The 24,407-nt window shown below is 37.8% G+C and overlaps 1 protein-coding gene across 2 annotated transcripts; it reads right to left on the bottom strand.

Moving 5' to 3' along the window:
* Window positions 1-366: 366 nt before the first annotated feature.
* Window positions 367-24,285, bottom strand: SSBP1 (single stranded DNA binding protein 1). 2 transcript variants are annotated; one of them, XM_044677983.1, is made up of 7 exons: window positions 24,192-24,285; window positions 21,129-21,197; window positions 13,789-13,849; window positions 12,621-12,761; window positions 9,365-9,452; window positions 8,352-8,440; window positions 367-516 (listed from the first exon to the last, which is right to left on the bottom strand). In XM_044677983.1, the coding sequence occupies exons 2-7, from the start codon at window positions 21,150-21,152 to the stop codon at window positions 473-475; spliced, it is 447 nt and encodes a 148-aa protein (XP_044533918.1). In that variant the 5' UTR covers window positions 21,153-21,197; window positions 24,192-24,285; the 3' UTR covers window positions 367-472. The 2 variants fall into 2 exon arrangements, with proteins under 2 accessions (XP_044533918.1, XP_044533919.1); XM_044677984.1 differs by lacking the exon at window positions 24,192-24,285 and adding an exon at window positions 24,045-24,156.
* Window positions 24,286-24,407: the final 122 nt, after the last annotated feature.

The following is a 24,407-nucleotide window of genomic DNA, read 5'->3' on the forward strand; positions in this document are numbered from 1 at the left end:
CAACTTGAATGTTGTCCTTTCAGGAAATGCCCTAGGATATCATCCTTACACTTGGATGGTTAAAGTTAAAGAGAATTAGATGAAAATATAGATATGTGTTGGAGACCCATAGTTTAGATCTGTTCTATTGGTCATTAGTTTATGCATAGAAGGGATTCAACTTTGTTACATCTTTTTAGACCTTCAGACTGTCATGTATATATAATACAGTCAGAACACAACTTGATTAATACTACAAACCCAGCAATGTATGCCTGTGTATGTAATTTATACTTTAAAAATGTAAATCAGATTTTAAGTAAGACAGCACACGTCGCCCAAGATTTAGAACACAAGAGAAAGAAAAAATAAAATGCTCTTTGTTCATTTTATATGTATAAAAGTGTATTTTAATTCTCGTCAAAAGTAATTCCAAAGACTAAACATGATTTGAAAATTAGAATGTCCCAACGTCTTCAAGGAGTCGTCCATTTCACTCCTTCTCTCTTGCAAAGTCACTCAGAAATATGATATTTTCTGTAAGGAATCCAAAGAGTAAACAGTTATATTCAGAATTCTATCCCTTTTCTTCCTTTACATTTGTCTATATTAGCTGTCATTTACAAAGTACTCTAAAATGTATACTTTATATGTAGTCTATCACTAAGCCTCACAACATATTTTCATCTCCATTTTACAGACTAGAAAACTGAGACAGATTTCAACTGAACTGTCCAAGATAACACAACTACTGATTGCCAGAAGCAGAATTCAAACCCAGGCCTTGCTGACCCCAAATCAAGCATTTCATCCATTGTCATATTCCCTCTCATACATATACACTGCTTACTGGGAGGAGCAAAAAGGTCTCCTAAAAGAACTTGGAAAAAACTATTTTGATTAATTAGTAATTGTGGCTATGTTATCTTCAAAAATGTTTTAAAATGTTGAAATTGCCCATCTTTAAAAAGTACTTGTAAACAAATTTCCCTGACAAAGGTCTAATTTCTCAAATATACAAAGAACTTAGTCAAATTTATAAGAAATCAAATCACTCCCCAACTGACAAATGATCAAAGGATATGAACAGGCAGTTTTCAGATGCAGAAATCAAAACTATCAATAAGCACATGAAAAAAATGTTCTAAATCCCTCCTGATTAGAAAAATGCAAATCAAAAAACTCTGTACCACCTTACACAAAGCAGAGTGGCCAATATGACAGTAAAGGAAAATAATAAATGTTGGGGGGAAGTGGCAAAATTGGGACACTAAAGCTTGCTGGTAGAGTTGTGAACTGATACAACCATTCTGAAAGGCAATTTGGTACTATGCCCAAAGGGCTTTAAAACAATGCCTGCCCTTTGATCTAGTGATACCACTACTAGGTTTGTATCTCAAAGAGATTAAAAAAAAAAAATGAGAAAGGCTCCCTTTGTACAAAAATCTAACTGTGTTTTCTGTGGTGTCAAAAAATTGGAAAATGAGGGTCCCTAGATTGGGGAATGGCTGAACAAAATGTGCTATATGATGGTGATGGAATACTACTATGATATAAGGACTAATGAATTGATTGATTTCTATAAGAACTGGAAAGACCTACATGAATTGATAGAGTGAAATAAGCCAAACCAGGAAAACATTATACACAGTAACTGAAACATTTTGGGATGATCAAATGTAACTGACTTTGCTACTAAAAGCAATGTAATGATCCAGGACAATTCTGAGAGACTCATGAGAAAGAATGCTATCCACATGTAGAGAAAGAAATGTGCGAATAGAAATCCAGAAGAAAACATATGATTTATCACTTGTTTATACGGGGTTTGGGTTTTAAAAGATTATTACAAAAATGAATAATATGGAAATGGGTTTTGTAATGAGTTATTTGTTATACAGCCTAGGTAAGAATAGAATGTAGTCAGATGTAGGTTGTATCAAGTAAGCTGAGATTTCTGGAGGTTACTTTAAGATTTCTACGGAATGTTTAGGAGGTCAGAGGGGCAGAAATCCCAGAAGTGCCAAAGGTGAGGTTGTTGGAATTATAACGGATACACTCTTGGGTTTGAAGCTCGAGTGGTTGGTTGGCATTTCCTCTCAGATATTCCTTGAGGATTTTGGATATAGCTGGTTAGGTATAATATCTGGTGGTTGAAAATTACTGAAGAAGATTCAAACAGAGTGAGTGGGACTCTGCTTCTCTGATTCTATTCAGAAGGGGACAGAAAAGGGCACCTCAAGTCTGTGAGCCTGCAGTGACTGCTTTCTTGTCACAGCTGGAGTTTTGAAGGCTGAGATAGAGAAATCTTAACTGAACTTTAAAGACATAATATAAGGAATTTTATAATTAGTTTAGAGTATATAGATAGAAAATATATTTTAGATAGATTAAGGAGCTTAGAGTAGGCCTGGTTTTAGGCAGAAGATGCTCCCCACAGAATTTTAGTTTTGGGGTTTGGGGTGCAGTTTATTAGATTTAGGAATACATAGAAACAATATAAGAATATATTTCATATTTTCCTTTTTGTCCTTTCCCTTTATTCTTATAGTTTCAAATAAATAGGGTTTTTTTAAATATATCAGTCTCCAGTTGACTTTTATCAACTACAAGTCCAGCCATTACTCCAACAGCCAACAGCGAAATATCTGTAACCTGATAACCTACCAATACAACTCAATATTAATCAATACTATAGTGATAATCCCCATTACAGTTTTGAGTGATAATATATGTATAACCCAGTGGAATTGTTTGTTAACTCATAGAGGGGGGAAGGGAAGAGGTAAGGAAGACAACATGAATCATGTAACTATGGAAAATTTTTTTTAATAAAATTTAAAATTATTTAAAAAAAGAAGTTGCAATCAACCTAAAACCATCAGCAAACATTATCTATACCAGGGATAAACTGGAAGCCTTCCCTATAATATCAGGAGTTAAACAAGGACACCCATTATCACCAATATTATTTAATAGTGTATTGAAAATGCTAACGATAGCAATAAGAGAAGAAAAATGAAATTAAAAGAATCAAAATGGGTCAAAGAAGTAATAAAGCTCTCTTTTTGCAAACACTATGATGGTAGATATGGAAAATCCTAGAGATTCAACCAAAAAATTAGTTGAAACTATCAATAATTTTAGCAAGGCAGCAAGACATAAAATAAACCCACATACATCATCAGCATTTCTATTTATCACCAACAAAGTCCTGCAAGAAGAAAGAGTAAGAGATAATCCAGTTGAAATAACCACAGGCAAAATAAAAATTACAATCAAAAGAAAGGCATGACAAGTTAATGCTATACTGGCCTTCTTAAAAGAACATCTAATGTGCAAAGGGGTGATATGACCCAAGTTAAAAAGTAAAAGTAAACTTCAGGAAATGGCTAGCAGCTAGACTGACTTGAAAACATACTGTCACTGAAGAATAGCAGGTGCCACTCCACCATTTTGAGGAAGTAGCTTTTCTAAGATCCCTCTGACAAAGAAAGGTGCTAAAAAGGTAGGCTGAAGTTCAATACTGGTCCTGAAAAATACTATGAAACAGACTTCTCTCCTCTTACTAGAGAGATAAGTAGGGGACCAAAGGTATAGAATGTTATAAACATCCCCATACAGAGCTAACAGGCTGTCTTACTTAGTTGTTTTTCTTTGTTAGAAGAAGGGAAAGCTTAGTGACTGTCCACAGAGAAATGACTAGTGTCAAAACAAAAGGCATCTGTAATTTAAAGTAAAAAGCCTTAGTAGAGCTCTTTAACTTAAAAAGAAGGAATCATGACTCAATTTTCATATCTCAGTACTATAAGGGGGAAAATCATACTGTTTCCATCTGAGAATCCTACAGCATGAATAAGATCACAAAAGACGCAGGAAGAGAGGGTGTAGGAGGAAGGGGTTTTAGAACAAGTCCAGGGAATAAGGTTCTTGAAATCTATGACCTAAAACTAAGATAATATGAGGTGGGCAAAAAATGGACAATACATAACCAACAAGTACAGGGGATGGCATGCCCTCTCATTACTTGTCCACATAGAAACATACACAAAGTATAGAAAATATAAAGAATTAGAAATTCTAATGAAAGGAGGCAAATTTTACCTCATAGCACTGAAACTTGGTGGAAATGGAAGTGGTTTTTGAAAGAACCTAACTTCTTCAAAAGAAATATTTCTTCAGATAAACATGATTAGTAAAATTAGTAAAAGGGGCTGAGCCCAATATTAATCCACAGCAAAATTTTCAATGAACTTAAGACTTTAAAAAGACACAGAGAAGTAGAAGCAATGACAAATAACTAAGAAATGAAGAGCAGCTTATTAATGTAGGACTTGTGTCAGAAATATTGACATCCAAATGATCTGAAATTGGCCATGAATTCAGAGAATGGCAAAAAGACTTTTTTAAAAGCCATCTTTGGTGGCAAAAGAAGAGCTAGTACAGATGTCTGGGATGAATGGAATGATGATAATGGATAACTGTGAGAAGGCTGAACTATTCAATACTTATTTGCTCCTATTTTCTCTTCTAGAGGAAGAGCTTTTAAACCAAAAAAAGATAGAACAAAAATGATGAATAAGGAATAAAAATACAGTATAAGTGAAGAGACTCTCAGGTTGTAATCTAGATGCACTCAACAAGTTCAAGTTACCAAGCCCAGACAAATTTCTAAGATATAGCCCTAAAAGAACTGCCAAAAAAGACTACTGAGATCCTGAACATGATCTTTAAATCTTGGAAAATTGAGAGGTGCTTGCCAAAGAAGTGAAGATGGGCAACTCTTTCCCAAATTTTCAAAAAAGTCTTCAAGCATCTCTTGCAGAGGTAGTGGGTGGGTATCAAGAGTGTGGAAAATGTCAAACACTGTCAGATTTCTTTTTGATATATGGGCCAATTTTGCAGATTTAGAAAACATTGTTATATGGGATAGCACTCTGGGAGAATAGAAAAATGGAGAGAAGTAGATAAGGATACAGAGAAATTTAGGCAATGTAAAACAAAAAAAAAAAATTTTTCTTTTGAAAAGTCTTAAGCAGAGTCTGGATGAGAACTTATAGAAAATGATGGAGAAGAGGTTTCTGGTCAGGTAATAGTTAAAAGGCTTTTTTTTAGATGCTGGATAAAATTGGGCTAGAGTCAGGAAGGTCTAAGTTTAAGTCCTACCTCCACACACACTGGCCGTAGGACCCTAAGCAAGTCACACTCAACCTCCTAGTGTTCAGGGCAACTCTAAAATTGTACTACAGAGTGCCAACTGACACTGATACAGGAAGTTCTTCATCAGGAGCTTCCCAATCAATGAAACCATAGATTTTGTTTAAAAAAAAAATTGTATTAAAAAAAAACTAGCCACCTATGAAGATATCTGAAAAAGTAGTTAAAGTTCCCTAATAAGTCTGAACTAAACAATTAAATCTTTATAGTCACTGGTTCGCTGTAGGGCTACATAAATTCCTTAAGAGTTTTCTGTGCCTGAATCATCATAAACCCAACAATAAGACAGAGTCACCGGGCTCTCCTGCTGAACACAACTTGAAAGATAGGCAGAGAGAGTTGATTTCCATGGTATAAGAGAGAGACCTGACACCCCACCTTCCCTACCTACTGTGCTGGGACCTCTGATCAAATGGGCTAACTGTGGGATTCCCAGAAAGGGCTGAAACCACCACAGAGCACCTCAGATCCACCCGATGTCCAAGGCTCTGACCACAAGTGGCAGGGATGAACTTGGGGAGGGGGATGCCATATGGTAGGGAGCCCTCAACCTCTGAAGCAGGAGGCTACAGGGAAGATCCCCAGGGCAGATTAGCTTGGCTCAACCAGTCTAATCCAGTATATCAGCAAAGGAGAGGGAAGACTGAAGATTCCCTCCAGGGCAAAGCAGCTCAAAAACCCTGTTCCAGTAAACCAACATTATGGGGGAGGGGGGTGGAATGAGTAGAAAAAAGCAGGCAACAATTGAAAGCTTCTAGTGGGGAAAAGACCAAAGAACAGAACCAACAGAGGTAGAAGGGATCCAAAGAACTTCAAATAACTTATGCTACTGGAGAGATGTGATGGCACAGATAAACCAAAAGCAAATAATAGAAAATAGGAAAAATATATATTTAGTTTTGGAATGCTAGTCAAATTCCATTACAGCAAATTTCTCCAAGAGAATGATGATGGTCTTTACATCATTTATAACCACTTAGATGCCAGCCACTCAAACATATATTGACAAAATGAAACTTATCTTTTCTCTAAACCCACTTCTCTTCCTGATTTTATTATTTGTTTTACTACTTCAGCTAATGGCACCAACATTCTCCTAGTCACTCATCCATGAGTGAGATCCTATATTTATCTTCATTCCATCTTCATCCAATCAACTGCCAAGTCCTACTGACTCTATTTCTGTACTCTCTAGCACATTTATACCTTCCTTATTGGCAAGATAATTATGGCCAGAACTAGAATAAGACAAGTCTCTTGACCCACTTTCTATTTTCTCTAGCCTTCATATTATTCTTTCTTTGACTATCATTTTCATTGTTCAAAAGCTTTCAAAGGCCCCCCACTACCAGTTAAAGTTCAAACTCCTTTAGATGTTATCCAAGGTCTTTTTCTAATCTGGTTCCAATCTTTCCAAGACTATCTCATCCAATCCTCCTTTGTGAATTCTACACTCTACAAATTCAAACATTACATTTACATTTCCCTATGTCTCAAAATACCCTATACTTTTCCTATGTACATATAAAAATTTTATCTCTACTTCAAGCTCTATCTCAAATTCCACTTAATCATAAACTTTCCTGTCTCATTTGGCTTCCTTTTTTAGAGCTCTTTACAATGTATGTGCCTCTCTATTAGTCCTTATTTTAATTTTATTAATTTTATTGGCATTCGCTATCTCTTTCCTGCTATATGATAAATTCACTATGATTATGGACTAGGCCTTATTTATCTTTGTTTCTCCTTCAGTACCTAGTCCCAAGAACTGGCCTAATTCCCAACTAATAAACTGCTTCTTGATCCTTAAGTTGAAAAATAAGGCGCTGGAGAATTAACTGATGCGCAGGGATTCCAAATGGTCAGTCACCAGATTCTAAATTCTTTTGGTCACAACAATTTATGAAACTACCTACTAAAGTTTGAAGAAGATGCAATTTATATTTGCAGAAGAAGTATCCACACAGATGAAATAATGGATTCTTCAACATGTATGTCACTTAGAATTATAACAGGAGGAGCACAAGCACCAAGCCTATTTCTCGGTGGAAATTCATTGCACCAAAAAAAGCTTTTATATATTTGATAAACAGTAATGGAGTTATACCCATGATATTTATTTCTGAAATTATAAGTGATCAGAAAAACAATCTTCCAATTAAGAGTGACATTTTAAATAATTTATAAGTTCACTTATATAAGCTAGCATGCAGCAGTGGGGCAGAAGACAAATCTGTAGCAGTGGGTTATCTCTAAGGATTATGAAATTACAGTTAAAAAAAAGGGCAAAGAAAAGCACACTGGCACCATGCTAGCACATGACATATGACCAAAGCTCTGAGACTAAAGTGGGTAAGAAACGTTCCAGTCTGATTACTTTTTGCAGGCATCAGCTGGACTAGTAGGAAGAAAAGAGAGAGGTAGGAAAAAAGTCAACTTTAACTCAGTTCTAAGCAGCCAGATAGAGTCCAGTAGCCTCAAGAACTGATCCACTTAAGTTTTCCCAATATCTCAAAGCCTTTTTTTTTAAGTTAAACTACTCCCTCTCACTCTACTCCATTCTTGAAAAGTAAACAAAAGAAGGGCTGAAAATGCAACAGTAGCATAATAGAGAAACACTGCTTCCTAGGAGTAATGATTCAATTCTATTTTGGTGTCAAGGCAAAAATTTTTCAGATAAAAGATACACCTAAATCTTAGCTAAAGAGTATCATGACATGAAAGTTCAACTAAGTTCTACATACAGCAATTACACACTGAGTACTTGTCACATTTTAAGATGACACCTTAGGGCAGCTAGGTGGCTCAGCAGAAAGAGCCAGGCCTAGAGATAGAAGGAGGTCCTGTGTTCAAATTTGGTCTCAGAGACTTCGAAGCTTTGTGGCCAAGCATATAACTCCAATTGCCTCACTGCTTCTGCTCTTCAGCCTTAGAACTTATACTCAATACTGAGTCTAAGGCAAAGGGTGAGGGTTTAAAAAAAATTCTTTGACCTGCTTTTCAAGTCATTTAGTATTCCATGCCTCATGAAAATATTCCCATACCCTCAACTCAAAATACCACACTCTAGCCTTTACAAAGGACAAAGAAGGAGGATGATAAAGACCATCTTTCTTCTCCAAAGGATAACTATTTTGAAGAAATAAATTACTCACCAGCTATGATTGTTGTGGCTTGTCGTCTCACATTGTTTTTATCTGTGTATTCACCATAGTCTATTTTCCCCTCTACAAATATTCGAGCCCTGATGAAAACAAAATTTAAATAAACAAATGAAATAGCTGATGCATTTAAACCTATGTTAAAAATTGTTTTATGTTAGAATCTGATTTGGAGAGTAAAAAAATACAAGAATGAGAAAGTCATAATAATCATACTTACTGAAGCTCAGAATGAAGCTCAATAAATTTGATTTTTCTAGCAGATTGTCTTCCCTATCATCCTCATCTCCTCTCATCAACTGGCTCTTCCTCAAATGCCTACATTTGCGCCCCTTATTTAAAAAAAAAAAAAAAGCCCTTACTTGATCTGACCATTCCCACTAGCTATCATCTATATATGTCCTTCTCTTCACCATTAAAACTCCTTGCAAAAGTTCTCTATACTCACTGCCTCTCTTCTCTCCTAAATCCTTTACAATCTGGCTTCCAACATCACCATGCAGCTGAAAATGCCCTCTCCAAGTTACCAATGATCTCTTAATTTCCAGATCTTCAATTCAATTCAATTAACAATTATTAAGCACCTGCTATGGTAAGTTATGAACTGATGCAGAGAGAAGAAAGCAAACCAAAATAATAAACACAAAGATAAAAAACATAACTGGAGACAACACTAAAAGACAAGAGAATTCAAATCAAGTACAAAGTTTTGGCTCCAAGCTAAACATATTTTCTGCTAAGAAAAGGTAAACTACAAAGGTAGAAGAGTAGAAAATTACAATGGGCAGTTTTACTTAGCATATTTATGAGAAGATCCTAGGGAAGTTTACTGAGAAGTAATCTGTGCATCAAAATAAGATAAACAAAAATATATAGAATGATTTCATCCTTGAAGGTTCTAAATTCTTTCAACTACATGTTTCCTACCATCTCCTTGAGGTGACATTTTTTTTGCTCTCAACTTCAGATAGTATTTAATCCTTCCCATGACTTCTTTTTTTACTTACCCTTTTTTCACATATTGATATGCTAGATCCCTCAGGCCTGGCCTGAAAACTGATATTCTGTGCCATGTGGTCCTTTGGCTGACATCACCTAAATTACAAAGAGGGGTAGAGATGTTAGCAAACATCACATGAAGTAGAATCATTGCAATTATTCCTAACATATCAGACCAGAGAAAGTTCTTTCTAAATCTTGCTAGCTTAGATAACACAAACTAGGTTCAAACTCCTGAGTTTTATTAGAAACAGACCACAAGTACAGGTAAAATTATTTAACTATTAACTTTTTAGAAGCCAGGTGACTGGCATCAATGGTGCCCAAAGCACTATTTATTAAAAGGCAAATAATTAGGGGGACCTAGGTGGCACAGTGGATAGAGTACTAGGCCTGGAGTCAGGAGAATCTAGGTTCAAATTTGGCCTCAGACACCTTCTACCTATGTGACCTAGGCAAGTCACTTAACTTCATTAGCCTTGCCCTTAATCTTCTGTCTCAGAATTGTTACTAAGACACAAAGTAAGGGTTTAAAAAACAAAAGCAAGCAACTAACATAAATAAAAGAAAAACAACTTAGTTTTAAACAAATTAGTGTCTCTGGATTGATTCAATAATCTAAGGACCAATTTTTTGTTGGTATGACTCTTCCACCCACCTGGACACAACACCTCCCAGCAGATAGGTGTCTGAACTATTTTGGTCAAAAGAAATGATCACCTAGTAGTAAACTGTAATAAGTCTCTCTGAACCTTATAAGTTTTCAGAGGCATTTAAAATTTTTTGACTTCACATCACCATTAGTCAATTTTTTTAACACATGGCTGCTTGTATATCTATAAATTATGTATATATACTTTTGTATTAATGTCATGTGTTATAAAATACATGCAAAACAGGCATTTAAAAAGATAAAGCTGAAATGTTTTTTAAATGCTTCCTTTTTAATATTTTTAAATGCCCTTTTGTTCTCACTAAAAAAATCCTTTTAGTGAGAGCAATGTAAACACATTACTATTTTTTTAAATCCTAGCTTGACACTATTACAAAGATTCGAAAATCTAGTGCTATGTCAGGTTTATTTCTATAGTTGCTTTTAATGGCATTATAGCAAAACTCAGAAAAATAAGTAGATCCACATAAGTTAACACCGATTGTGTCTTTGAAATCATGCTACTTATTTTTCAGTTCTACCTACCAATTATGCAGACGTTTTTGTAGAAATTAGGCTATTTTTTTAAAATTCCCTTTTTTATTGCATACAAATGTAATCTTTCACTTCTATTTACCACCCATGGGGGAAAAAAATAGAAAAACATAGTCCTTGTAAAAAGAATGACTTCTTCATTTGTTTACAAACTTTCTGTTAGGTTTGGAATGAGAGAAATATAGACAGCCTTTGGATTTACAGATTTGAGAGCACCCTGAAAGTCTCAATTTCACTGCCACTGTCTCTGAAGCCTACTATTGCTCTTTCCCATTTCTAATAATACTATTATCTATGCCTGAGCCTCTCGGGTTCTTGTTTCAAGTTCTCCCAACCCTGCATGATGCTTCCTATTGTGGGGGGGTGGGGAGGGGGAGTGTAATTAATAGTTGGGCAGCAGAGAGTCCATATGTCAAAACATCATTCATACAAGGCAGGTGCTGGGCAGCAACTTGGAGACAAAGGGGCTGGGCAGGGAATGACTGGCCACCTGCCTTCATGGAAAGAGGAAGAAGCTAGATCTGATCAAGGACAGACTGCCTGACCACCCATCAAGGATGTTCTTAGGCCGGGGGAGAGAGCAGCAGAGGCAGGCAGCTTGCTGAGTAACTGGGCTGCTCTCCTCAGTTCTCATATTTCCTTTGTGCATCCCAATAGATCATGCGATTTTGGAAATCAGTGCCTTAAAGGATGTATGCACAGGCCATTGCCAAGAATAGGGGAGATAAAAAAGAAAGTTACTAAGGTATCTTTTTTTTAGAACATGTACAGAGAAGAGAAAGTCAGAAAGAAGAACAGGGCAGCTTTAGAAAGTATAGGTTAACCTCACATCTATCATTTTGTCTAATATGACAGAAATGGTCAATGATAAATGTTGGAAGGGATGTGGGAAAATTGAGATACTCATGCACTACTGGCAGAGGTGTGAACTGATCCAACTATTCTGGAAATCAATTTGAAACTATGCCAAAGGGTTATAAAATTGTGCATACCCTTTGACCCAACAATACAACTACGAGGACTGTATTCCAGAGGAAAAAAGAAAAAGGAAAAGGACCTATCTGTACAAAAATATTTCTAGCAGCTCTTTTGTGGTGGCAAAGAACTGGAAATTAAAGGGATACCGATAAATTGTGGAAAGACTGAACAAGTGGTATATCCTTGTAATGGAATACTATTATGCTATAAGAAATGACCAACAGGATGATTTCAGAAAAACCGGGAAAGACTTACATAAACTGATGCAAAATGAAGTGAGCAGAACCAAAAAAAAAAGTGTACACACTCATAGCAATATCATATTATGATCCCCTGGACTTGACTATTCTCAGCAATATAATGATCCAACACAATCTCAAAGGACTCATGATGAAAAATGCTATCCACTTCTAAAGAAATAACTAATGGAGTATGACTGCAGATCAAAACACACTATTTTCTTCATGAGGTTTTTTGTTTCATTTTTTATTGTCTTCAACAACATGATTAATATGGAAATACTTATGTTTTGCATGATCACACATGTATATCATGTATCAAATTGCTCTCTCAAAGAAGAGGAAGGGGAAAAGGGGAAAGAGACAATTTAGAAATCAAAATTTTAGAAAATGACTGTTAAAAATTGTTTTTTCATGTAATTGGGAAAAAATAAAATATTTTAAAAGCTACAGGTTGATCTTATGTGCTTAAGGAAAATAAATTATACATAAAAAAAGATTTGCATTTTCATGTAAAATCCTCTCTTTCTGTTATAGTAAGTGTATGGAAATGCTCATTTGGTCAAAGTCAAAATTTAAAAATGCATGAGTACTTTCTATAAGAAAAAGTATTACCCTATCTGTCTTTTTTTTAAATCATTATAAAAAATGACATAAAACTGGAGTAACCTTTGAAAAGGATCTTCAATTTACTTGAGATTACAATATATGAATGAATAGCAAAGAAGGGTGTCTTTTACAAATAAAATGTAAACTAGAAAAATCCTTTATATTATCATTTATCTATTGTTACCAAATTAACAAATATACTTAGTTCAATTGAAAGTCTTAAAAACTTACTCTGTTGGGATATCTCACTTTCCCCTGATCGCCACATCTCATTTGTAGCCAAAGAAAAGATTGTAACTGGATTTTTTCCATCTGACTGTCTCAAGACAGGATCCTGGCCAACTCTTCCAAGTAACTGAACACGATTAAGAGCTGAAATGAAAAACAAAGTGTATAATTGAGAAAGAAAAACCTTAAGCTGGGAGAAATATTCCAAAAAACAAAAGAGAACTAAGTGTCTCTATGCTTTAATAGGGGGAAAAGGGAAAAAAATAGCCATTTATTTAACATCGGTGATGGGCAATTTATTAAAATGAAGTCTGTAGTTGATTATAGGTATTAGGGACCCCTAGTTGAGGGTAAGTTCCAACATCTCAAGGAAAAACATAATGTAGCATAGAATCTAATGACACAAAAAGAAAGAAGGTAGAAATTTGATAAACATTTTGGCTAATGCCTAAACTACTGTTCCAATACTAACAAGTTCCAAGAACCTCCCCTTCCTCCATCTCTCTCTCTCCTACTTTCCTTCTTATTTATGGAGAAAGGAAATAGGAGAGTAGTTATCCTCTTCAAGGTATATTCAATTTCACAAACTCCTTTCTCCTCTGGCATCTTCTCTTGAGTTTAGACTTTTCGGGGAACGTGAAATCTAAGTTTATCTGATTTTGAGGAGTAAGAAGTTGTTTGGCAGAAAAAGAGCAGAGTTTCAGAAATGTCTGTTGAAGAGGCTCAAATTCATAGTCTAGTTAGTGATAAACTAGTAGTAGAGATGGTTCCTGAATTTGGAATCAAAGGTCCTGAGTTTAATCTTGACTCTGGCTTTTACTCTCTGTATCATGTTCAGCAAATCACTTAGCCCTGTTTGACCTATCTTCCTCATGTATAAAATGAAGGGTTTGGATTAGATATTTTCTAAGATCCCTTTTGGTTCTAAATCTATTCCCCAACAGATGGAATCACTGGTTCAGACACAAAACCTGAGACAATGAAAGAATTCATAGGCCATTTTTCATAACCAGATAAATTAGCAGATAAGTTTAAGGTTTTATATATATGTTACATGTTATATATGTATGCGTATATTATGTACATTACATATAATTTAAGTTTAACATAATTTAAGCTTTAAATTTAAAGTTAAATAAGTAACTTATAACCTTATCCATAAACTACTTACATCTTTCAAGAACTAAATTGGTACTTCCTTCAGAAAAATGTCTTCCAAACAGATGAAATACCTAAATAGGAAAAAACAAAAGCATAGCTTTAATTTCCAGAAAGAACAAACAAAACAAATGGCAAAGAAAAGATAATTGCTAACAAAGTGATGCTCTTTATAATAAATAATAAACTGCTTTTAAAAACTCAAAAAATGAGGAAGATATCTATTGGATAAAAAAAAGCACTGAGTGGAATTTCCAAAACAACTAATATTCAAATCTATTCTTTTCATCCCAGAGACAAAATCCTCCCACTCTCCAAAGGCATAAAAAAGATTATCTCCATCACAAGACATGGCCAAAGAATGCAAAAGAGAACATCAGAATAAAATAGCCCTTGACTTTGTCCAGTTCCTTCTCAGATACCGATATGGACAGACTTCTTTTGAGGCTGCATAGCTAAGTTAATCATGGGCACTAATGCTTCACAGAAAAAAAACTATCCTAACATAAGACCCCTAAAGTAAACAATCCTGGGAGAGGTAACCCTCATTCATACCTGAATGATAACTACTTTGAATGAGATGCACAGCTGTGGCCGAGTGCTTAAAAACACACAGAAAATAAAAACATGTGGCTGTTGGTGGTGACCTGGAGTCAGGAAGACTTGAGTTCAAATCCAGCCTCAGACACTTAATAGCTGTTTGATCTTGGGCAAGTCACTTAAGTGCTGTTTGCCTCAGTTTCCTCAATTGTAAAATGGGGATAACAATAGCACCTACAATACAGGATTGTTGTGAGGTTCAAATAATAGTTGTAAAAAGAGCTTAGCACAATGCCTAAGTCTTAAAGAAACACTTCAAAAATACTTTTTCCCTTCCCCTCCCCCAAGTAAGGTATGGCAAAAAGTAAAAGCAAGCAGGTGGTGGATAAGTAGCTCATAAAAAGAAACAGACAACAAAGACAAACTATCTATTTGGCAATTTTGCTCCATGCAGCTAGCCACACTACAAAAGCACTGCTGTAATTGGCTAATGGTCAACATATGAGTCTTAGTTGCGATGGCCACAAAAACCACTTTCTTCTAATCCCACTCTGTACCCCAATCTACTTTGTGCCGCACTCTTCAGGAGAGAAGAGAAAAATAGGCAAGGTGGTGATTCTCCTACTTCCTTACCTCTCTATTACTGTCATCTGTATTCACCCAACAAACACTTATTCAGCATCTACTTTGCAGAGAATGCAAGACACTGATGTTGATACAAAGCTTAGCTAAGAATCTCCTGTACTTAAAAGAGCTCTCAGGCTTTATGACAGTCTGCGACTGCTCTATTTCCAAGCTATTAGACTATATCCCAGTATATGTTTAAGTTGCACTGAACCAGTGCTACTAACCAAATACACAAATCTAGCACCAAAAAACAAAGTAAATAGGTAACATGGTGGATAGTCAACTAGATCAAAAGTGAAACCACATACATAACACTGGATCGTGATCCTTGATTCTCCAAAGTCTCATTTTCACACTATTATAATCCTCAAGAGTTCACAGGAATTCTGCCAGCAGATTCAATATGCAAGTCACCCTACCCTATCAAGAAAAATGGAGTTTTTTTAAGAAGTGTATTTTCCACTTCAGAACTGACTACACTAAAACAATATACAACTAGCTATTCTTAAGTGGAGAAACAGTGATTATTAAGGCAAAATGTCAAGATATTTTGGACCATCAGCAAGTGTAAATATTTAATAGAGATCATCTTAAACATAAAAGTTTTGGATGATAGAGCCATAGCAGGCAGTAAAAACCTATGAAATACTCAGAATAATGTTTTTAGATAACTGAAGGAAATGCTCAGTTAAGAGGTTAGTGAAAATAAAAATGTAATTCTGGTGGAGCATCTAGGTGGCACAGAGGATAGTGCTAGGACTGAAGATAAGAAGTCCTGGGTTCAAATCGGACCTCAAATACTTCCTAGCTGTATGTCCCTGAGGAAGTCACTTAACCCTAATTACCTAGCCTTTACCACTCCTCTGCCTTGGACCTGATACTTAGTATTGATTTTAGGACCTTAAGAAAGAAGGTAAGGAGTTTTTATTTCATTTTTTTATCTATTTGAGTTCCTCAATCTTCTAAAATCTATGTGCAAGTTACAGTCTCTTTAAGGTATTTTCATATGCAGCAATTAATGATATTTTTTAAAGACAGAGAAAGTAATTGATGTAAAAGATTTATATTGATTATTGAGTGTGACTGCATACTGCTACTGTTAAGGCTGAATTTTCTGATATCTGTTTAGAAAATGACCTTTATTTTATTATAAACTACTAAAATGTGTATGTGGGAAAAAAAACAGCCTTCAGACAGGATTTTGGATAGTTTTGAAGAGATCTGTGATTTGGATTTGAGAACTTAGAAATCTGTTTATAAAGTGGAGGGATATCTTGTGTTGGGAACAACATCTCAGACTGAAAAATATTTGTTATTTATGAAAAACTAGAGAAATGTTAAGGTAAAGAAACAGTTTCAAAGGCATCAAAGACAAACTGCTTTTTTGAAGACTTAAGAGGAGACATGACATGTAACTCATATATTTGCATATACATGATTTATGATAAAAGACAAAACTAATGTATAAGTGGAGATTTTGTAACTTTATAAAATATAATACTTAGCTATTGCATATTAATTTTAATCTTGACACTAAGAAAATGAGAAATCATATGAAGGCTGCGATATGATTGGGAAAGGATTGTCGACTTGATTTGGGGAATCATGACTTTCTCAGTAAAGTGAGTCACAGAATCAAGAGGCTCTCATTTAAGCCACCAAAAAAACAACTTCAGTACAGTCAGTACAGTGAAGACAAGAGAAGACAGCAAGGAGTGGAGACCAAAACAAGGCTGAAGGGAGACTTGGCAGGGGGACCAAAAGAAACCTAACTGGAGTCTTCCAAAAGAGTCAGCAGAGAAGCTTCCTAGGAATAACTTAAGATTGGACAGTGAGAAAAGACATTACTGTCCCAGAGCTCCAGACTCAACTATTGCCTTTTAATGCCACCTAGAGCTAAATAAAGGTGAAGCTTTTCCAACAGGCTTTTTTCTCTCCAGTGTTCTCTGACTTGAGAAAGAAAAGCAGGTTTCTGGTTGCTGTGGTACCCAAATAAGTGGGTTTAAGGAGAGAATCTGAACTGTGTTGCCGTAAATTATGCTAGCACAACATCCTGGTCTGTATAGCCTAGAGCAGCGTTGGCAAATCTTTTAGAGATCAGGTAACCAAATTGCACCTTTAAGCCACCTGTGAGCCCCCACATTACCACAGAGAGTGGAGAGGGGGAGTACTCTCATTGAGTTGCTGGGCAGAGGAGCGGGTTATGTGAAAAATGTCCTCAGGTGCAGTGAAGAGGGGAAGAGGAGCAGCCTACTCCATGCTGCCAGGGAACATCTTTGCCAACCCTGGCCTAGAAGTAGGTAGCTGGATGAACTATGAGGCACATTCCAAACTCGCCTTTGCAAAGGGTGATGGTTAATTAAGAAGTCTGTTGAGACTGTTTTCAAGACAAGGAGGACTTCTCCAGCTAAAGAGTGGTAAGGGTCAGAAGCCCATTAGCAGATGAGGGACTGGTCAGACACAAGGATCCTTCAATGCACTTTCACACCCACCTCATTCAATTTCTGACCACCCTCTACAATGCTCCACAGTACCTGCTTTAGCTGCTTCGTGGCCCTTGGAACAAACTGTTCTCATCTACCCTTTCCACCAGGAACACAAATGTTCCTGATGAACCCAAAACACTGAAGCTTCAGCCTCTGTTGGAGCTGCACGTCACGTTTCTTTTCTCGACTGATGTGTGTCTTCCCCACATGGGCAGAAGAATGGGATCTGATAGTACTTCTTTTGCCTTACTGTTAAGCAAATGGTTCTGTTTCATATCTACAAGTGTCATAATCTGGAAGGCATGGAAAACATGGAAAATATACTGGACAATGATGCAGAATAGAAGGAAGCCTGAGAGAGTTTGACTATGACCCTAGCTCTATTTTAGACCTGAGAGTTTGGAGACAGGCTGGAAGAGTTAGTCAAACTTGGAGAAGAGAGTCTTTTATACACCAGTGAATAATAGGAGGCCCCAACCCTTGCACGGTGGAGTTCATCCTTTGTTTTTGTGAGTTTTTTGAACCCTTATCTTGTCTTAGAATCAATACTAAGTATCAGTTCCAAGGCAGAGAAGCAGTAAGGGCTAGGTAAGGAGGGTTAAGTAACTTGCCCAGGGTTACACAGGTAGGAAGTGTCTAAGGCCAAATTTGAACTCAGGACCTCCCATCTCCAGGCCTGGCTCTCTATCCACTGAGCAACCTCCCTGGCCCTGTCCTTAGTTTTGAAGAAGACTAATGACATCAAGGTATGATGTCTTGACATGCCCATGATTCCAATTTAAGTGAGGTTGGGTTGCCCAAAGTCAGTTTCGCTTTCTTCCAGGGTAATCCTAGTCTAATGTCAAGTCAAAAGTCAGATTGCCTGGTGATGGCTTGGGATACCATGAATGACTGGCATTTTTTTCCAGGGACAACTGAGGTAGAGATGGTCACAAAAATGAGCAGGCTAAATAGACCTTTCCCCACTGCTGCCCCACTTCCCCATGGTCCTTACTTCTTCACTGGGTTGTGGTCTACCCTGGGGGCTCAGGGCTATAGTATGTGTCTAATTCAACAGTGAAATCTTTTGTGCCATCAAGACCATGCCAGAGATGGCTCATCCGGAGACTGGGAGGGGGGTTAAGGGACAAGACAAAAGGATTTCGACTGCAGGACCAGGAAGTATCACCGTGGAAAAGGAAGCCAGGAGGTTAAGAAGTGAAGGAGATAGTTTGGGCCTCTTAGCCTCTGAGCTAGGGTAGTGATGCTTCCCTACACCCCAAGCCCATTCCAGTGATGGCCTTTTTTGGTCAACCTCACCACTCTCAAATTGGACCGGGGCACAAGGACAGTAGAAAAGCTTAGGAAAGCCAGCTATGTAGGCCAGCACATCTGGTGGGAGCTTCTTGTCCCACCACAGGACACAAACAAAGGTGAGGGCCCACAAAAGGTTCAAAGAGGCTACTAACAAATACCTGGAAGCCTGAAGGCTGAGCTGTTGCAAGGAAGGTTCCTGTCAACTCCTTGGGACTGGTCAGGGACAAGGATCCTTCAATGCACTTTCACACCCACCTCATTCAATTTCTGACTACCCTCTACAATGCTCCACAGTACCTGCTTTAGCTGCTTCGTGGCCCTTGGAACAAACTGTTCTCATCTGCCCTTTCCACCAGGAACAATTTTGGGGGAGGCACCCCCCCAACTCACTGATGGGTATGAGACCTGTCAGTTACCCTCAAACTGATTTAGTGCTTTTTGCTAAGACATTTTACTGAGCTGTGGCTGCTACCCATGCTACAGCTTCTTGGAGCCATGGGTAAGAGTTGGGTGAAAGTTAGACCCCAAAGGTGGAAGAGTAGCCCAGAGAAGGGCTCAACCCTCAGACCAGAGTAGTCTAGTCCTCTCTGCACACCCCATACATCCTATTAAGGCAACTATCTACAAAGAAGAATCACAATTCTAAAAGGGAGTTCAGAGGGCCTCTAGTCCAACCCATACTTGAATTAAGAGGTCATTTAGTGTTTGCTTAAAGATCTTGAGAGGAAAATCCAACACTTTGTGAAGTAGCACATCTTACTTTTAGACAGCTGGCATGTCACTGTTTTTTCTTTCAAAGTTTTGCAATTCACTAAATCCTCTCAATATTTTAAAGATACCCCAACTTGTATTTGTGCACCCAACCCTAGGTTCAAAATTAAGTTAATATTGAACCTACAGTGTAGACATTAATTATATCCCCTTTAGCACCTGATTTGCCTTAATACATGTTATAAGGGGATTAAATCTATATGTTTATCTAGAATGATGTTATAAGGGGATTAAGCTAGTAGGGTATAAGCTGGTTGTTATAAGGGATGAGGCTAGAGGTAATAGGGAAATTAAGGCAGAGGTAAGGTTGTAATAGGGGATAAGGCAAGTAAGGGACTAAAGGTAATGTGAATAGGGGATAAGGCACTGTGGATAGGGTTTGTGGATCCCTACAGCAGTAAAGTGGATAAGGAAGGTACAATGGTGAAGGTGGTAAATTGAGGTGGTAGGAAAAGTAAGGGAATGACTGAGTTTAGGGAATATAAACATGGAGGTATAAAGAATTGCAAGGGAGAGGTTGAGGTATTCTAGGCAGGCAGCTGCAGTCTGGGGGAACACAGACTGGGACTCAGGTTTTGAGATAGAGATGCTAAAGGGAAACAGACTTGAACCCTTCAGGTAGGAAGGGCACTTCTACAGACAAAGGTTAGGGCCAGCCAAGAATGGCTTGAAACTGACTAGAGGGCTTTCTAGTCAGTTTCTCAGGTTCACAAAGGAAGAGTCCAGAAGAAGTATTGAGATTACACATCCTCCAAAATGGACACCTCCAATTCCCTTCACGACCCAGAGAAAATATTATTCCTTTCTCCTCTTCTCCCTCTCTTATCAATCAACTAATGAACTAGCCAAAGGTTTGATTAAGTGACAAACAGGGTTTATTGAGTTTTAGGGTTGATTGGAAGGGATGGAGGGATACAAGGTAACTCTAACAGCTGCCTAGAGAAAGCTTCAGGTGGGGGAGGGAGACAGGAATGTGAGACTGAGAAAGGACCTGCCTTAACTCAGCTCTGAGAGGTTTTATAGCCTAAAAGGGGTTGGAAAGTTGGATACAATGATTCAAGAGATAATTTGTAACAAGGGTAAGCCCTATTTGACTAAGGGGAAGCTAAATCTACCAAGTTTGAAAGCTACCACACAGAACCATCCTCCTTTCAAAATTCACAGGAATTCAGGAAAGGGAAAATGATGATTGGGAATAGGAAGGTTAGGGAGATCCAAAGGAAATAGTTAAGCTAACAAATTTTAAGAGAAAAGCTGCAGAATATAGGTCAGGTTTTCAGTCCAAAAAATAGAGCTCAGTTGACCCTCCTCCTCTCATCAAGTCTCCAGGGTCAACTGACTAACCTCAGAATTCTAAACCCTTTTCCACTGTCAGAAACTCTGCAGTAAGGCTTTGCAGGGCTAATATGCACCCTTTTGCACTACATACATTCTAGGGGCACTGAAAGATCATGGATTACCCCACAACTGTTATTACATCCCTATGGTCTTACTAGGAAATCCTGGAGCCCAGGTTAGAAACCCTTGGTCTAAAGGGATTTTTTTGCCTCTCCAAAGTGAGTTTTTTTAAAGTATTAAAATTTTTAGATGTTTCAGATAGTAAATTCCAACAATGAGATGGAAAGAAATTTACCTGTATAATAGGTCTTCGAAACATGGCTTCTATTTTTTTTTTCCTTCTCAACCAATTTGGAGTTTCTTCCTGGAGAAAGAAAATTGAGTTATAAGTTGCTCTCTATGCAGCCTAAAGTAGCTTTTAAGTCTGGCTTCCAAAAGGGTACCTGTGTATTCAGGCTGACACCAAAAGTCCTTATAAAAAGGGCAAAGGGCTGATAATTTTCATTATAAAACAAAAAAATTCTGAAGCCTTCAGAAATTATTTTATGCTGAAAACAACCTCACTATAAGAATTATGGTTCCAATATATGGATAGTCTATCCATACGAGCTCTTCCAGCCCCATTTTCACCATATGGAAGAGGACTGAAATAGCATCAATGTGTTCACTGCCATTCCACCCACTCATTTTTAAACCCCTCTCCATTTGGCTTCTAGGTTCACTCTACTCAAACTATTCTCTCTTGCTCTCTATCAGCAATCCCTTTACTGCTAACTCCAGTGGCCTTTCCTCAGTATTCGTCTTCCTTGACTTCTCTACAGCTTAGGACTCTACCTAAATTACTCTTTCATTAAACGACAATAAGCATTTATCAAGTGCTTACAATGTTCCAAAACTGGGGGGAGTGGGGGTGGGGAAGGAAGCGAGGACAAACAAAAGTAAGGTGGTCTCTGCCCTCAAGGATCTTATATTTTATTGGGGAAGATAAAAATATATTTAGTATACATACAAAATAAATTCTGTAGTACTAGAGAAAGTGCATCTCCAGAAGGAGAGGATGATGAGGAAAGCCTTATTCTATAATGCTGCTCTCTCCTGGTCTTCCTCCTACTTATCTAATACTTATCTAACCTAATATTTTTAGTCTGCTTCACAGGATCATCCACCTCCTTTCCATAATTGTCAGTTCAATTAAGAAGAAGACTCCCAAATTCGAAGTGGAAGGAACAGGAAACAAGAATGATGATTGTTTTCAAATATTGTAAGGGCTGTCATATAGAAAAAGAATTGTACTTTTTCTGTTCATCCCCAGATAGCTGAATCAGAAGCAATTTGTAGAAATTACACAAAGCCAAATTTGGGCTTGAGGTAAAGAAAAACTATTAGAGCTATCTAAAAGCAGAATGAGCTTGTGAGTGAAGACATAATGGGTTTCAGATCAATGGAAGTCTTCAAGGAAGTTCATGTACCTGGCAAATATAACAGCATTAATAAATGCTTAGTAAATTAAATTGTGATCTATTTATCTAGTCATAATCTCTCTCCTGAATGCTAGTACAATATTGCCAACTGCCTATTTATCTATACCTAAGCTTCCCAGTGGTTATCTCAAATTCAACATGTCTAAAACTGATCCTTTTTTATACAGGCTCTTCCTTCAAGCTCCCCAATTTTAGATTCTCATTCCTGATTCTATCCTCTGTCATATACAACATCCAATAAGTCTCATTTATTTGGCCTGCACCTTAACCTTAGCATTTTCTCCAACCATACAACCACTACTGTGGTTCAAGTCTACTCTTGTATTTTACTAAGACTCTTCATTGAACTTCTTGCTTTTATATGCTTTCTTCTCCAAACACCCCAGACAACTGCAAAATAATCTTTCTACAAGCCTGACCATTACTATTAAAATCCTTTTATTGACTCCCTCTTGCCTCCAGAATAACTATTATGCTCCTCCTCTCCTCACTTCTCTCTACAATTTGGCTCCAATTTCCTGGTGCACTTAAATCTCATTACTGCCCTTCAAGAATGCTTACATTCCAGCCAAACTGGCTTATCAACTATCTCCTAAACTTGACATTCTAAATCCTCAACCTGTGGACCAGTGGAATGCAAGCCTATTACACTTGACTCCCAGAATTCTTATCTTCTTTCCATTCACTACTGGGGTACCACCTCCTCCAAGAATGCAAACTCCTAGGGGAAGAGAACCATTTTTGGTTTTGGATTTCCGCAATTCTAACATCTGATTCAGTGGTACAGTGGATATGTAACTAATGTTTATTGCACCAAAATTAAGAAATGACCGTTATGTTTGGGGATAATTATGACAGAAGTCAAAGTTCATACTTCCATTCCACTCACCTCTAGGGAATCAGATATAATCACTGCTTGGGGAAGGAGAAGAAATTACTCATAATTTCATCCCATACCCCTAGGGAAGAGAATCAGGGGCAATCACACCACTGTTGGGATAGTTTGAAGGGGTGGGAAGTAATTTATTACAGGAATCAAAGTTCATACTTTCTCATTTACCTGCAAGGAAGAGAATAGGTCATAACCACACCAACAAGGGAGTAAGGACAAAGACAGACAACCAGAGAGATACCGATTTCCGAACTGAACCTTTAGGGATCATATAGTTCAATTCCTTCATTTTGCAGATGAGGAAATTTGAGTGGGGAATGGCTGGCTATGGTATTGGATGACGTGGTTTCAAATTCAGGTTTTGACATACTTAACAAGTGAACCTTGATTAACCACTCAGTAGCCTCATTTTTTGTTCAGTTGTTTCAGCTGTGTCCTACATTTTATGACCCAATTTATGGTTTTCTTAGCAAAGATACTTAGGTGGTTTGCCATTTCCTTCTCCAGCTCATTTTAAAGATAAAGAAACTGAGGCAAACAGGATAAGGGTCTTGCCTAGGGTCACTTCTAGCAAACATTTGTGGTCGTATTTGAATTCAAGTCTGTCTCCACACTTGGCGTTCCTTATCTACCTAACTGCCACGCTAGGCCAACACGCATCTCAGTCTCCTCAACTGTAAAATAAGAACAGCGTGGGGAAGTGCAGCAGCAAAATCCTAACTCAGGGCCACTGTCTCCAAGTCCCAGGCACGCTTCCGCTGTCCCAAGTGGTCGGAAGAGATGACTTCTCCTTCTTCCCCTGCTCTGCATCAGTATCCACGCACGTGTAGAAGGATACCTGCTTCACGAGTCCTCGCCTCCAAGACTACGCGCGGGCGCCCTGCCCTTGGGCCGCGGAGAAGAGGGAAGCCTCGCGAACAACCTTCCCGGATCACCCGCCCTGCCCTCCGCCTTGCTCCCTCCCTTCCTCTCTCCCCACCTTTACCTAGCGCGAAGGGCCGCAAGCGGCGCCGAGACAGACAGAGCTGACAACTCAGGAGATGAAGCGTGCCGGAAGCGGAAAAGGCGCCGCCGCTACCACCGCGCGGCCAAGGAGACACGAACGCCAGCGCCCCCGTTTGGCCAGGAGGGCCCACCGTTGTGCTTCTGCGCAGGCTCAGCCCTAAGAGTCTGGAAGTTAGGTTCTGCGGCTATCTTCCGT

The sequence above is a fragment of the Gracilinanus agilis genome, chromosome 5 (assembly GCF_016433145.1).
Source record: "Gracilinanus agilis isolate LMUSP501 chromosome 5, AgileGrace, whole genome shotgun sequence".
Lineage (NCBI taxonomy): Eukaryota > Metazoa > Chordata > Mammalia > Didelphimorphia > Didelphidae > Gracilinanus > Gracilinanus agilis.